Below are 14231 nucleotides of genomic sequence, written 5' to 3' on the forward strand. Positions count from 1 at the left end.
ATCATGAATAAAAACATTAAATAAAGGCTTAATGTTAAGAAGAAGAAGAAATCATCATTGTGGTTCACCCTCCAGTCCAGCAGGCGGCGGTAAGGCGCCATTAAGCGGGTCCCAGCCGCCATGACAGAACAAAAAGAAGCGGAAACGGGACCGGAGTCATTTGAACCAGCGGAGACGTCGGGACCGGTGTGTCCGCGAGCCCTCCTCTCACTTTAACGGTAAATATGGCTTTAAATAAAACTTTAGTCCTCAAATGGAGGATTGTACGTATTTATCTCAACGTGTAGAAGTGTGAGTTGGCGACATTTATCACAGATGCGGAGTTTATTAACCGGATGGTCTAAGATTGTCCCAGCACCACTAACCGACACGTTGAACTATATTACTGTTTATTTAGTTTATTTAATGTCTTTCCAACAATTTAACTTAGAGGTAAATCTGCTTTTCACGAACATAGTTACCAGTTAAAGTCGTCGTTTTAAATGTGAAAGTTGGTTTAAAACGTGGGCCTGTTTTTTTACAGTTGCTGTAGCTCGAGGACTTTACCGAGTCGGTGTTTGGGATTTATCTGATGCCTTTTAGACGCTGTTGTTTATTAAATAAAACAAACAAAACTCTTCAATGTGGAAGAGATTAAGTCACACAAATCAAAAGTGTTTCAGTCTCTGTAGCTTCCTGCAGGTGAGCACGTGGAGGCTCACCTGCAGGAGGAACTAAACAAACTCGACATTTATCAGGAATATTAAGCTGAAATCCCCGGGCTGAGAATACATTTAAAGTGCTTATACCTCTTAATGTGTGACCTGATTGTATTAACGGTTAGTGAGAGATGTTAGATTAGGGCCTGTGTGAAGTTACTGGTGTTTTAACTGAGTTCATGAACTGTTTTCCTCTCTTTTCAGGTTTTGAACGTTTGTCTGCTGAGGACGCCGGCGTCGCCTCTGAACAGCTGCCTGCGTTACACACAAGGTTCGAAGACCTTTTCTTTAAAACTTAATTTCTTTTTTTACCGCGCGTTCTTCTTCTGCGCTGTGATGACGTCATTTCCTGCCATTCGTAGTTTCCACCAGAGGTCTAAAGACCAAAGACGGTCCGAACCTTCCTTGGATGTCTGAGCGTTAGTTTTGGTTGTTTTTTTTTTGCAACAAAGCAGCAGCTTATCTGATCTTTTGGGTCACTGCTTCAGAGCTTTCCAAACAAAATGCAATTTTTTGTTAACGAGAAACATTAATTTTAAAAGGCTCGTCTTTTGTTGTGTACTGAATTAACTTTGCTCGGTCAAATGAGACGTTTTTGAACTTTCTAACACCGTAAATGTCTCAGCAGGGTTGCGTTAGTCACCGGGGATGATGTCCTTCGGGGACGCCGTGCAGAAGCTGCTCGGCCGTGTCACGGTGGATGACGCGACTAATTCCTCGGGGGCAAGAAGCCGAAATGTGTCAGCTCTCCTGAACTTTGGGACAGGTGAGCTGATCAGTTTATACTGTCTTTGTACTGAAACTGAACTTTTAGGCCACGCAGCACGCAATGACCAGGCTTAACTCCTCCCTCTAAGTGTCAGTCTGGTTGACCCTAGGTCACTAAACTGGACATTGATCATTAACATCACTGCCATACTTGAATAATTGTGCAATATTCTGTGTACTACTCCCGTGCTGCTGTAACAAAGAGTTTCCCTTCGGGGATCAATGAAGTATTTCTGATTCTGATGTGCAATATTTTGTACCAACAGTAGACTTTCAATAAGAACATTAATTGTGTAGTTTATGAAAATCCCACAAAAAAGTGAAAAATGCCCATTGCAGCTTCTGAGAGCCGAAGGTGACGTCTCCTTTTGTCTGTCCAACAGTCCAAAACACTAATATTCCCTTTTTAAAATGGTATAAAATACAGAAAATCAGCAAATCGTCACACTTAAGAATCTGAAAGAAACAACATTTCGCTTGTTTTAAAGGTCTAAAAACATCAAATGAAAATATTTGATAGACGTAATTTAACACATTTCATCATAGTTCATCCTGATTAAAATTAAATGTTAGCATGAAGTTGTGACGGTCTGATGGATCCAATTTTACAGTCTTTTCAATTGATCTTTAAACATCACCTTCGATCGGAGCCCATATGACTAATTCAGTTAAGTGTTTCCTGTTCTGGTGTGAACTGCCTTACCCAGCTCTAATGCGTACTGAACTGCTCGCGTCGTGTCGCTGTGATGACATATTTTCCTGCCATTCGTAGTTTCCACCAGAGGTCTTCGGACCAAAGATGGCCCAAACCTTCCTTGGATGTCTGAGCGAACAATAATAAGTCTATAACTTGTCTCGTAACATCTCTGCCTTCAGAACTGACTTTATCTCCTCTCACTTTCAGGGTGAATGTCTCGGTGGCGTCGCTCTCGTGTCCGTCAGAGTCGAACCAACGAAATCGTAAACAGCGGTGATGCTCATGGCCCGTGAAGCCGGTATGTATGTTTCAGGATATTCCAATATTTGCTCTGTTAAAATAGCTGCTCCGTGAATCCAACGCAGTCTAAATATATGTAGTTCTGCTCGCGTCGTGTCGCTGTGATGACATTATTTCCTGCCATTCGTAGTTTCCACCAGAGGTCTTTGGACCAAAGATGGCCCAAACCTTCCTTGGATGTCTGAGCGAATTTTAAAAAAAAAAAAGACGTGAATATACTCTTTGTCTTTTACGCTTCACAACTAACTTGTCATTACATGTCGCCTTCAGGGTGGAAGTCTCTGCTGGCAGTGCTTTCTTAATTTCTGTCCAGTCCAAAGAAGCGTCACCGGTATTGCCTGGTACGTATTTGCCTTTTTTTTTAAACAAATATATTAGTTTATAAATCCAGTTCGCTGTGATGATGCCTTTTCCTGCCATTCGTAGTTTCCACCAGAGGTCTTTCGACCAAAGATGGCCCAAACCTTCCTTGGATGTCTGAGCGACTGACGGGAATGTTGATCTTTTTTTTTTTTTTTATCTCTTTAATATCGTAATCACAAACTAAATCGTAATCTGACTTTCAGGCTGGATGTGAAAGGAGTGTCTGGATCTGGTTTGAGGCCTTTTCATCATGACAGTCTCGTGAAGGCCGTCACCTGTGAAATCCAGCAGGTGTGTGTGTCTCTTAACCTACTAAAGGGAACTACAGTGTCTAAAGGACCTGGAAGTAGCCTTTGTTTTTTACTTTAATCAGGTAAAATGCTCAGAGATGAAAATCTTCTTTTCGAGAGCGACCTGGCCAGTAAGGCAGCATAACAAGTGTTAATGATAAATAACGATACAGACGACTGGGTATTGCACGTATTTGACTTTTAAAAGAAATATCCAAATGATATCTAATAATTATATCTAAATTAAAGGCCTGTTACAGTATTAAACGATAATGAAAATATTATGTCGTCTGCTTCGCTGAACACAGTTCAAACTATGTTTATACTTGTGAGTTGCAGTCGATAATGAAAATAATCGTCAGTTGCAGTCGTAGTGGACAACACTTGTCTTAAATTCAGTTAAGACCATTTAAAGCGGTCTTACGGGTATCCAGTTCTGAGTACTCGTCTGAATCACGGAATTCAACCCCACCTCGATCTGTTTACCTGCTTTCCACAATTCGCTGTGATGACATTATTTCCTGCCATTCGTAGTTTCCACCAGAGGTCTTTGGACCAAAGATGGCCCAAACCTTCCTTGGAGATGTCTGAGCGAATTTTAAAAAAAAAAAAGACGTGAATATACTCTGTCTGTCTTTTTCGCTTCACAACTAACTTGTCATTACATGTCGCCTTCAGGGTGGAAGTCTCTGCTGGCAGTGCTTTCTTAATTTCTGTCCAGTCCAAAGAAGCGTCACCGGTATTGCCTGGTACGTATTTGCCTTTTTTTAAACAAATATATTAGTTTATAAATCCAGTTCGCTGTGATGATGCCTTTTCCTGCCATTCGTAGTTTCCACCAGAGGTCTTTCGACCAAAGATGGCCCAAACCTTCCTTGGATGTCTGAGCGAAGTCGGTTCTAGTTGTGACCGTCAGCTCCAAAAGTTTTGTCTTGGTAGCTAATGTTTCTTTCCTCCCACAGGTCAACCGTAAACTAGGAGCTGCGCCGCAGCGATTTCTCTTCACCGTCGTTTCAGGAGGATTTTCCCACCATCTTTATCAGAGTTTTTGTGTGCAGAGATTTTTGTTGATGAAGAAATAAAGATGGAACTGTAACTAAAGTTGAATTGAACAGTGTTTGTCTGGAGTAGACGTGTCACAATGTTTCCTTCACATAAAGGGATTGACCAACATTGAATACAGATGGAATGAGCTCAAGCTTGGCTTTAATCTCAATGAAATAAAAGCATTAGTGTGAGTTTTCCTTTGTCTCAAAACTGCTGAGCTCATCTGTCTGATTTGATCAGCAGTGCTATAACTTAATTTAAAGTCCATTAAATTGACCTCCAGTGGTTGATCATAGTTCATCAAATATAAATGAGTTTAACAGATTTTCTAAAGACCTTTTCAACTTCATGCTGAGTCAGGCAGCTATTGAATAGTTTGCTTGTGTGTGCACGTTATATAACATTAAAATGTGTTGGTGAATGCACAGTATTACAGAATTTGCCAGGTTTACGCGCGCATTTGTCACCAAATTGCCATACGAACAAAATTGCGTGCTTGACAAACTTTAAATAACTTTAATAAAATTTTACTTTATAACAGACCTTAAAAAACTAATAAAATAAGACTGTGTAGTCCATGAGTATCAATAGGCCTGATTACTGGGCCATCATGGAAACAATTAGGTCAGTTTCAGGTGAAACTAGCTATTAACAGATACTCAGGTAGACTCCTCCCTGAGGGCGGGGCTTATGTAACACAGAGTAGCTTAAATTTCTGAGTTCCCGTCCCATTTTTTCACAATTGAGAATGACTTCCAGATGGGAGCCGAAACGTCTTGTTTCTGAAAACAGCGTCCAGATACCTACGACTGAAACCTTTTCTACGGTTTAATAATATAAGACGGTGTAGTCCCTCATTCGTCCAGGAGTGCTCCATCGTAGAAAAGGTTTCAGTCGTAGTCATCTGGACGCTGTTTTCAGAATCGAGACGTTTCGGCTCCCATCCGGAAGTCTTTATCAATTGTGAAAATGGTCTGAGAACTCAGAAATTTAAGCTACTCTGTGTAACTAAGCCCTGCCCTCAGGAAGGAGTCTACCTGAGTATCAATAGGCCTGATTACTGGGCCATCGTGGAAACAATTAGGTCAGTTGTTTCAGGTGAAACTAGCTAATCAACAGATAATGGTCTGAGAACTCAGAAATTTAAGCTACTCTGTGTTGCTTAAGCCCCGCCCTCAGGGAGGAGTCTACCTGAGTATCTGCTGATTACTCTGCATAGTTTCACCTGAAACTGACCTTTTGTTTCCATGATGGCCCAGTAATCAGGCCTATTGATTTTAATAAAACGTTAAATAGAACAAGCCGTTTGGTGTGTGTGTGTATATATTATATTAGATATACTGTGTGTCCTTTAGTGCTGTAGCTCATAATTTTTCTCGCGGTGAGAAGTTTGTCCCTCTCGGCCTTCCGTACGGCGGCGCTGCTGTCAGAGCAGCGGTGCTAGCAGAGCTGCTGTTTGCCGGCTAGCTTGCGCCGGGAGACAATAAAAAAAAAGCTAACAATGGCTGGTGTGCACCCACAGGTAAGTAAACTGGAGTTAACGACGCACCTGTTCACACCCTCTAAACCCTAACAGACGATACTTTTAACGTCTAAATTAGCTAAAAAGAAAAAAGTGGTTAATGGTAGCTAGCATCCGTAGCTAGCTGTGTAGTTTAGGTCAGCTGTGAACGAGCTGTCAATACTCTGGCTGCTGTTGGGACGTGGCAAAACACGCGTAATCAGAGACAAGAAACGCCTTTTTTCACTATATTTTACGTCTTATTGTATTACCGAGAGGGAGCCTGACTTGCCATTACACGTATGAAGTTGTATTAACCTACATAAAACTGCCCAGTGAGACCCACAGACCTCCCAGCTGCTATTTCTGTCTCTGCCTCCTCTATTTACAGGACGACCTGCTGAAAATGACACACAGAGAAAACTGGAAGTGAGTAGTGCCTGTTTCTTTTCCATTATACACCCAAAACATGCACCTGTTCATTACAAATACAGGAATGTATAATTAAATGCTGCATTTTCTTCTCCACCCATCTTTCCTCCGCCCTGACTCCCCTTGTGTTTTCTGCCTCTGTTGTCCTTCTTCACCCCCCAACACACACACTTTTTACTTCTTTGCAGGGTGCAGCATGAGCGTCTACATGTGAAGCACAGGGGTCACGAGGCCATGCATGCAGAGATGGTGCTGATCCTCATCGCCACACTGGTGGTGGCTCAGATAGTCCTGGTGCAGTGGAAGCAGCGGCACCACCGGTCCTACAATGTGAGTGGTGATGGTGTGAGAAAGGAAGCAAACTGTAGAGCCGACAGAGAGATTTATGTTCATTTTAATACATTTTATCTTGTTTTCCGAAATAGAAGTATCCTGAAACGCACCTTCCGTTTTTAAAACTGGCTCCTTTTCTGTCATTTTACCGATGCGAAACCTCTGCAAGGTTTAGTGAACATTTGTAATTGCTGTGCAATACACTCTTTTCAGTTTAAAATCCCCTATTTATTGATATTTATTCATACCTCTATTACTGCTGTGCAATATCCTCCGTCTCATAATCATCTTAATAAGCTACACTTAACTTGACAGTACTCATTATTGCACTATTACTTATATTATTACATTGTATTATACTGTACATACTTATGATCAACCGGTAAATCCACTTTGTACTTTACACTTATTTTAATTTTATACTTATACCCACTTTGTACTTAATTTATCTGACCTGTATTATATTTAGATTTGCTTCTCTTCCTGTGTGCGCTGACGTGACAGTGAGCAGCTGTAACGAAATAGTTTCCTCTCGGGGATCAATAACGTATTTCTGATTAGGACGCTAGAAGAATTGTCAGGTCAAGAAGATTTTATTCCATGATGGCAACAAACGGACACAATTTCCTTGGTGTCAGAGACAATCATAGTTATCATTGGAAGAAAGTACATTTGTGTAGTGTATCAACATCAGTATTTTCATATCTAGTGACTAAACTCTGGCTCCAATAATATCAAACGCTAGTGTAACATTTTCCACAAATAGATGTATCCACAGTATCTGTTATGCAACTGTAAGTCCCGATGTAAAGTCCCCTCTGTGCCACTCTCTCGTGGACTGGACACAACAGCTAGTCTGTAAATATGTGCTTGTTATGAAGAAAATGTTTTTATTAGAAAAAGGTATATCCAAAGTACGTCAATACGTAGATACTGATGAAGGTGCAGAGACAAAACTGTTGGAATCTGTTGAAAAAAGAGCCGAAGGCAGCAACAGAAAAGTCTCTGAGAGGTTATACTCAAAGTATGGGGCTGTTTTTGAATTTGAGAGCATGACTCATTGACTTCACGTTCAGATTTTGTAACGCTTTGCCTCAAAATCCTGCCCTCGCACTCAAATAGCCCCCGTTTGCGCTTAGATTTGCTCTGCTTCTGCTTAGACTGCGTGCTTGCACTCAGATACAGTGTTGCCCTTCTCCTCGCACTCAGGCCGCGACGCAACCCGACGTCACACTGCGGCGGCCGCAACGAGGCAGGGGTCACTTCATTTCAACGCTACACCTGGCATTCTGGTTGGGGGATTTTGACAGGGTTATTGCACAAGAAGCGCACAGAAGCAGCCTGAGTGCGAGGAGAAGGGCTGAATGTTTTTATTACTCGCTTTCTGCTAAATTTGTAGCCTCTGTGACAAAGCTCCTTTTTGTCACACCTGTTTTCACAGTCGGAGGAGGATTAACCGTGGCGTTCCCCTCCAAAGAGTTTGTCTCAGAGGGCTTCACTGTCTGTACAACATACAACGCTCAGATGAGAAAAAACCCTCAGGACGAGCAACAGAGGAGACTTCAGGACAGACATGCAGTAGATGTTGTGTGTTCAGAGTAGACTACAGTAGCGGCAGAATTAGTATTTGGAGAAACAGAATGACGATAGTAAGAAAGTAAAAGTATAACATTAAGTGTAATAAACTGTCCGTCTCCTCCTCAGCTGGTGACTCTTGTCCAGATGTGGGTGGTTCCTCTTTACTTCACCATCAAACTCTACTGGTGGAGATTTCTGTCCATGTGGGGCATGTTCTCCGTCGTCACCAGCTACGTCATCTTCAGAGCCACTCGCAAGCCTCTGTCCTGCAGGACGCCGAGGTAAGTGCGAGCAGTGATGGTGGGGACTGTATCTCGATGCTCGTCACTGGATTGTCTGATGTGTTTATGTCTTTTGATTTGATTAGAGAATGGGATAAACGCAAGACTTTCAAAACCTCGACCAGAGTAGTTTGGTATTGTTTAGAAAGGATTCAGATTCCGCTTATTGATTCAGGTTTTTACAGAATCCTGCTATTCATGGCAAACTATTTGAGTAAGAAAATAAACCACAATCCTGTATGTTAAAAGCAAAAAAACACCTTTATATTCAGCGGCTGCCATAAAACGTTAATAAGAGGTATTTTATTCTTTTTGGTGTAAATGTAAAATAAGGACAAATGGAACTAATCTGTATCTGTCGCGCTCAAGTTGAAAGTCGTTGTTTGTTGGGGTTTTTTTAACAGTACAATGTCATGATGGAATTGACAGAAAACTAGATTACAAAATACAGAAAACAGACGGAGTTACTGTAAGTCAGTGCGTCCCCAACCTTTTAAAGCCAAGCAGCATCGACTTGTTGCCCCTTATCACAGGTTGCACAATATCTGTTAGCTGACTAGTTTCTAAAGGCCTAAAGATGTACGGCTGGCCGATATGTAAAGGGGGAAAGTCAGAAAAAAATAAACAGTTTTCCTTGTCAACAAAAAAAGCTGCTCTCTTAAACCGACTGCAGGAAATGCCTCTTTATATTCGGTCTGTCATTCTGCAAACCGGCGGCCCGTGGGCCACATCCGGCCCTCCTGACGAAATCTGAAGTTTTCCCTTTCGTGGTTTACATTCAAACTTACAGATGATTGTTTTACAAATCCACTGTAGATGACAATTTAAATGCAAGGCTCATGTGAATCCCAATAAATATGACCTAACATCTAAAACGGCCTCCACCAGCCTCGTTCTGCACCAGGCTACTGGAACAGAGCGTGGTGCTGAAATGAAGTCTGATAAACTTAGCAGATCAATGTTTGCGACTTTTCTTTGTCTTTTATGAAAGTGAACTGAATATCTTTGGGTTTTGGCCCGTTGGTTAGAAAACAAGACATTTAAATATGTCAGCTTGGGCTCTGGGATCGACATTTATCACTGTTTTATAGACTCAACGATTGAGACTATTTGACTATTTTGATAATTGCTTAGTCGTGTATTTCTGTGTTTTTCAGGATGGTGTACAAGTGGTTCCTGCTGATCTACAAGCTGAGCTATGCCGTGGGCGTGCTGGGCTACCTGGCCATCATGTTCACCATGTTCGGCTTCAACGTCTTCTTCAGGTGAGTCGCTGCTGACAGTCAGTCGGTCAAACTTGTGTCATCTGAAGCAGATTTCCAGTTATTAGTAATACATTTCCAAGCTGTCAGTAGTGGATCTATACTGTCCTGCCCAGTAGTATCTAATAAAGGTCGAGGATTTAAAAATAAATGGATTTAGAAGGTCACAGGACCAAAACGTGCAAAAACGCGACCTAAATTTACAGAATACAAAACTTTACTTTACCTAATCACCACCACACTGCATCATGGACTTCCCAGAATACTTTGTGCTTTGCTCGAGCAAATCAGTGAACACCAGAGGGCATTAAAGTATCTATACGTGCTTTCTGATCTACCGTTGGCTTCTGGTCGTCCTGTTTCATAGTTATTTCACCACTGCTGTTTTTTTGCGGGGATCCAAAAAACTGGAACTAGTGCTTAACAAAGTCACAAACATTATCTTTTCAACCAAAAGATATAAAAGATATTCAGTGATATATGACAAAGAGCTGCAGGACATTTTCTCATAGAAGAAACTTGAACTACAGAATATTTGACTATTTTTGCTTGAAAAATGACCGGAACAATGACTTGATGATCAAAATAGTTGTTCTGTTTATCAGCAGTAGCAACGCCAGTTTGCTAAACAAATGAGGAAAACACTGTGAAGGTTGTAGTGCAGATTCATTCCTGAAACCTGCAATCAAACCGGCTTTAGATTTAAATATGTGTCCATTACATTTTGATCTCAGCACCTCAACAGATCTCTGGCTGGCTAAGCACTTCAACATTAAATCTCGCTCTTTATTTTGAAAGCATAATAAAGAGACTATAAAGCCTGGATACGTAATGGCATTGTAGAGTGCAGTTTATATATTTTTCTCCACTTACTAAGAGACAGCTGATCTTTCTTTCTCCGTTCAGGATCAAGGCAGAGGACTCTATGGACGTCGGTGTAATCATGCTGTTTTATGGGCTTTACTACGGCGTCATGGGCAGGGACTTTGCTGAAATCTGCTCCGACTACATGGCTTCTACAATCGGGGTAGGACATTTTAAAAAAATAAATAAAAGTATTCCTCATAAAAAACGACTTGACGTTTCAGTACAAGTTAGCAGCCTTTAGCTAGTGTACGATCAAACCTAAAGACACTCCTTATAACTGCAGAACTTGTTTTCTTCACTGTCACAGTAACGCAGTGATAGCTGTCTGTACATTCATGGGTACATGAACGCTAATAGCTAATGCAGCAAACTTTCAATGGTGACAGTTTACCGAGATGAAACAAATACAGGCTCATGGGGCTGGGGCAAACGGGGCTCATGTTGTATGCAGCAGAATAACTCACTGGAGCCATGACAACATTATACTTCCTCTTCACAGCTCCCAACTGTAGTTCCAAAGATTTAAGGTAGAATAATAATACCAGAAGTGACAAAATATTTTCCCTGTGTTGAAAAACTGTGGACATACCTCTAATTGTATTAAATGAACACATTGTAGACCTTTCGTGTGTGTGTGTGTGTGTGTGTGTGATTTCAGTATTACAACAAGGGAGGCATGCCCAGCAGGAGCCTGACCAACGACATCTGCGCGGTGTGCGGTCAGAGGATCCTGGTGGACGTGGAGGAGGAAGGATTTATAGAAGACACCTACCAGCTCTCCTGTGGACACATGTATCCTGAAACTCAGCTGATCCCTGCAGGAGAAAAGGCTTTTTATCTCTCCTGAGCCGTCACGGGGAGGTCAGAGGTCAAAGTCCGTTTGTGCGGCTGGTTGAACTAGCATGGGACGACAACGAACAGCAGTTCATTCATTTAACCAGAACGTCTGTGCAGCATCTCCAGCTGTAGCACCACGTACATTAGATCACATTACATTACTTTTCCATTTACTTTTTTACGTTTCTGCTACTGTGTGGGTTAAACAAACAAGACACACTGTGTAAATAAGACAGCTTTAGAGGTGTTGGTATGTGTATTTTTAACCTTTGGACAGAGCCAGGGCAGCGGTTTCCCCCTGTTTCCAGTCTTTGTGCTAAGCTAAGCTAACCACATCCTGGTTCCAGCTCACAGACATAAGATTGATATCAATCCTCTCGTCTCACTCTCAGAAAGAAAAAGCAGTATTTCAACCAAATGCCAAACTACTCCTTTAACGAGTGTCTTGTCACACTGTGTTGAGAGAATGTAAACAGTGAAAGAAGACGGTGTTGCTGGTAAAGAGAAAGTGTGAGAGGTGGAGGTGAATCCAGGTTGCTGCGTTGTTAAGGGAACATGCTCTAGTTACCGAGAAGCGTCGAGTTTATGAGGATGTTGTATTTCAGAGGATAAGCTACCATGACTCAGCAGTTTAATCAGCGCTCCGAGTCCTCTGCTGTAATACTGTGAGCTACTTTTCTAAACGACTCAAATGATTTATTGATTATCAAAATGGTTAATTATTAATTTTCTGTCAATTGATATTCTGTTTATCGACTTGTTTCAGTGTTTGTCATATATTATATCAGATTTTTAGTGTCTACTGTCTTCCACTGTAAGAACACTAATACTTTTAGAGATGTTATTGTTTTATTAAAAACATGACAGTAACCTAATACGCTAGGATAAGCCATTTGTAAACTGTGGCTGTATCGTGTATTTAATATAAAAAAGGATTTTCAGTATTTCTGCCTTAACTTGCCCCACCCCTTCAGATTCCACGAGTTCTGCATCCGCGGTTGGTGCATCGTGGGTAAGAAGCAGACGTGCCCGTACTGCAACGAAAAGGTTGACTTGAAGCGGATGATGAGCAACCCGTATCCTTTTATTGTTTCAATTTGCTGTTCACACTCATCATAGGACAGGTAGGCTCACAAGGTTTATTATGTAACCCGCCCTGATCCATAGTAGTACTGTGGGTCAGGGTTCGGTAATGAGTGAATCCACTTTTAATATGAAGTGCAGCTCGCGCCAGGCAACATCTCACAGTCACAGGCTAAACATCAGCCCATCAGATAAAACACAGCCGACCACAGTCAGAACGCTGTAACGCCGGCAGCCGCTTAACAAATCTAAACTACTTAGTGCGTATTAATAGCCTTAATAGAAAATATGACTCAGATAAGATTTTAAATATGTATTTTCTTTTCAAGTTAATGTTGCCTCTTAAAATACACTCAACATCATAATATGCACCCTATTAAATTTAAATATAAGGTACTGTTATTTATTGTCCCCCTGCAGTCCCACATGACTTTACTTTACCCAGCAAACCCTGTTTTTGACAGAATACTGAGCATCATCTCATCTATCTGAGCGCTCTCCTTAATTCCTTCACCTCCTCCCAGCTGGGAGAAGACACACGTCCTGTACGGGCAGCTGCTCGATTGGCTCAGATACCTGGTTGCCTGGCAACCCATCATCATTGGTATCGTCCACGGGATTAACTTCTCCCTGGGCCTCGAGTAGAGCCCTGAGGAACACCGCCTTAAGCACGTCCCGGAGTCATGAAAAGTGCAAGAAACGTTTGGCAGCAAAGAGACGAAGTCGGCGCTACAAGGAACCGACTCAGGCTGCTGTTCAAGTCTTTAGTTTCCTCGGTACATGTTGTTTGACTGAACGCTTGCACAGTTTGCAGCAGAGTGATCCCAGGTGGTCTGGGTCTCAATGTGTGCAGAGGACACTGTGATGCCAAAACTGCTGCCAACATGAGCAAAAATATTTGAGCACAGATTCCAGTATTTGATGATTTCAAAACGTTTGACACAAGAAAGAAATGTCTAGTTTGGAACTTATGGAAATGTTGCTGTCATGCATGTTGTTTTTGTGATGAATCATTGCTTCACTTTGTACTGTATCATAAAAATGCATTTTTAAACCGTTTTCTAGTTTGTTCGCATACTCCTCACTGCTGGTTCTGTTGACACCACTAACACGTGTTTCCGCTCAAAGCGTTCTTTTAAAGACTTGAGCTGCTGCAAATCAAATTGATTACAAAAAGGACGATTCTGTCCAAATAGTTGTTACATAACCTGTTTACATTTCATGTAACTTTGTTTATTACAAAAGTTTTATCTGGGATGTCTGTTCTGTTGTGTTTTTTAATTTGTATGAAGCTAAAGTTGATGGTAAAAGGTCAACATATTGTAGCAGTGGGAGTCAGTACGTCACTATTATGTATCTGAACGAGACTTGTCATCACTGCAGCTGATCCTCCATAAAGACTCAAACGTCCCATCAGGAATTGATTTAAGTATGACGTTATGATGCGGGCGATAAAGACTGGAGAGAAAGAGGAAGAGTATGCTCTTGCTTTTGCTGTTCTTCCAACATGGCGGCATGTGGCCCGTAACTATGGTAACCACCCTCCAATCACTCAGTAACAGGAGTTTGGGTCTCGCTCTGTGCTGCGACAGGAAGAAAGCTTTCTTTTGCCAAATCAAATTCATATTGCTTTGTTATCGAGACCGCTGCTGATATTAACTTTGTATTTATTAAATATTTATAAAACCTCATCAGTGTGTCAGAAAATGGATTTATACACACATTCTCAAGGTCATACTTGCTGTTTGGTTTCCTTGGTCTTAAAGGGGCCCTGAGGAGGACAAATGCACACACTTACTAATGTGATCACCCAACCAAAGCTTTAAAGGACTATTTCTTTTGGTTTAAAGGGCACCGTGGTGCAGAGTGGTCTTTGTGAATACACGTTCTGTGG

General features: G+C 41.5%; 1 protein-coding gene, 2 long non-coding RNA genes and 4 other non-coding genes across 7 annotated transcripts; 6 read left to right on the forward strand and 1 right to left on the reverse strand.

Moving 5' to 3' along the window:
• LOC122870329 lies at positions 1 to 4217 on the forward strand. The gene is made up of 8 exons (XR_006376530.1): positions 1 to 218; positions 903 to 969; positions 1327 to 1464; positions 2371 to 2461; positions 2734 to 2804; positions 3030 to 3117; positions 3795 to 3865; positions 4079 to 4217. It is a non-coding gene; the product is annotated as an uncharacterized LOC122870329 (long non-coding RNA).
• LOC122870813 lies at positions 2205 to 2297 on the forward strand. The gene has a single exon (XR_006376697.1). It is a non-coding gene; the product is annotated as a small nucleolar RNA SNORD14 (small nucleolar RNA).
• LOC122870814 lies at positions 2560 to 2652 on the forward strand. Its single transcript, XR_006376698.1, has one exon. It is a non-coding gene; the product is annotated as a small nucleolar RNA SNORD14 (small nucleolar RNA).
• Positions 2828 to 4072, reverse strand: LOC122870340. The gene is made up of 2 exons (XR_006376546.1): positions 3987 to 4072; positions 2828 to 2927 (listed from the first exon to the last, which is right to left on the reverse strand). It is a non-coding gene; the product is annotated as an uncharacterized LOC122870340 (long non-coding RNA).
• On the forward strand, positions 2856 to 2948 carry LOC122870815. Its single transcript, XR_006376699.1, has one exon. It is a non-coding gene; the product is annotated as a small nucleolar RNA SNORD14 (small nucleolar RNA).
• On the forward strand, positions 3915 to 4007 carry LOC122870816. Its single transcript, XR_006376700.1, has one exon. It is a non-coding gene; the product is annotated as a small nucleolar RNA SNORD14 (small nucleolar RNA).
• A 1228-nt stretch (positions 4218 to 5445) lies between the features above and the next one.
• rnf175 (ring finger protein 175) lies at positions 5446 to 14028 on the forward strand. Its single transcript, XM_044184252.1, has 9 exons — positions 5446 to 5685; positions 6056 to 6093; positions 6285 to 6426; positions 8134 to 8288; positions 9446 to 9553; positions 10457 to 10577; positions 11076 to 11209; positions 12229 to 12330; positions 12862 to 14028. The coding sequence occupies exons 1-9, from the start codon at positions 5665 to 5667 to the stop codon at positions 12980 to 12982; spliced, it is 942 nt and encodes a 313-aa protein (XP_044040187.1). The 5' UTR covers positions 5446 to 5664; the 3' UTR covers positions 12983 to 14028.
• The last annotated feature ends 203 nt before the right edge of the window (positions 14029 to 14231 follow it).

Source organism: Siniperca chuatsi, linkage group LG22, assembly GCF_020085105.1.
Source record: "Siniperca chuatsi isolate FFG_IHB_CAS linkage group LG22, ASM2008510v1, whole genome shotgun sequence".
NCBI lineage: Eukaryota > Metazoa > Chordata > Actinopteri > Centrarchiformes > Sinipercidae > Siniperca > Siniperca chuatsi.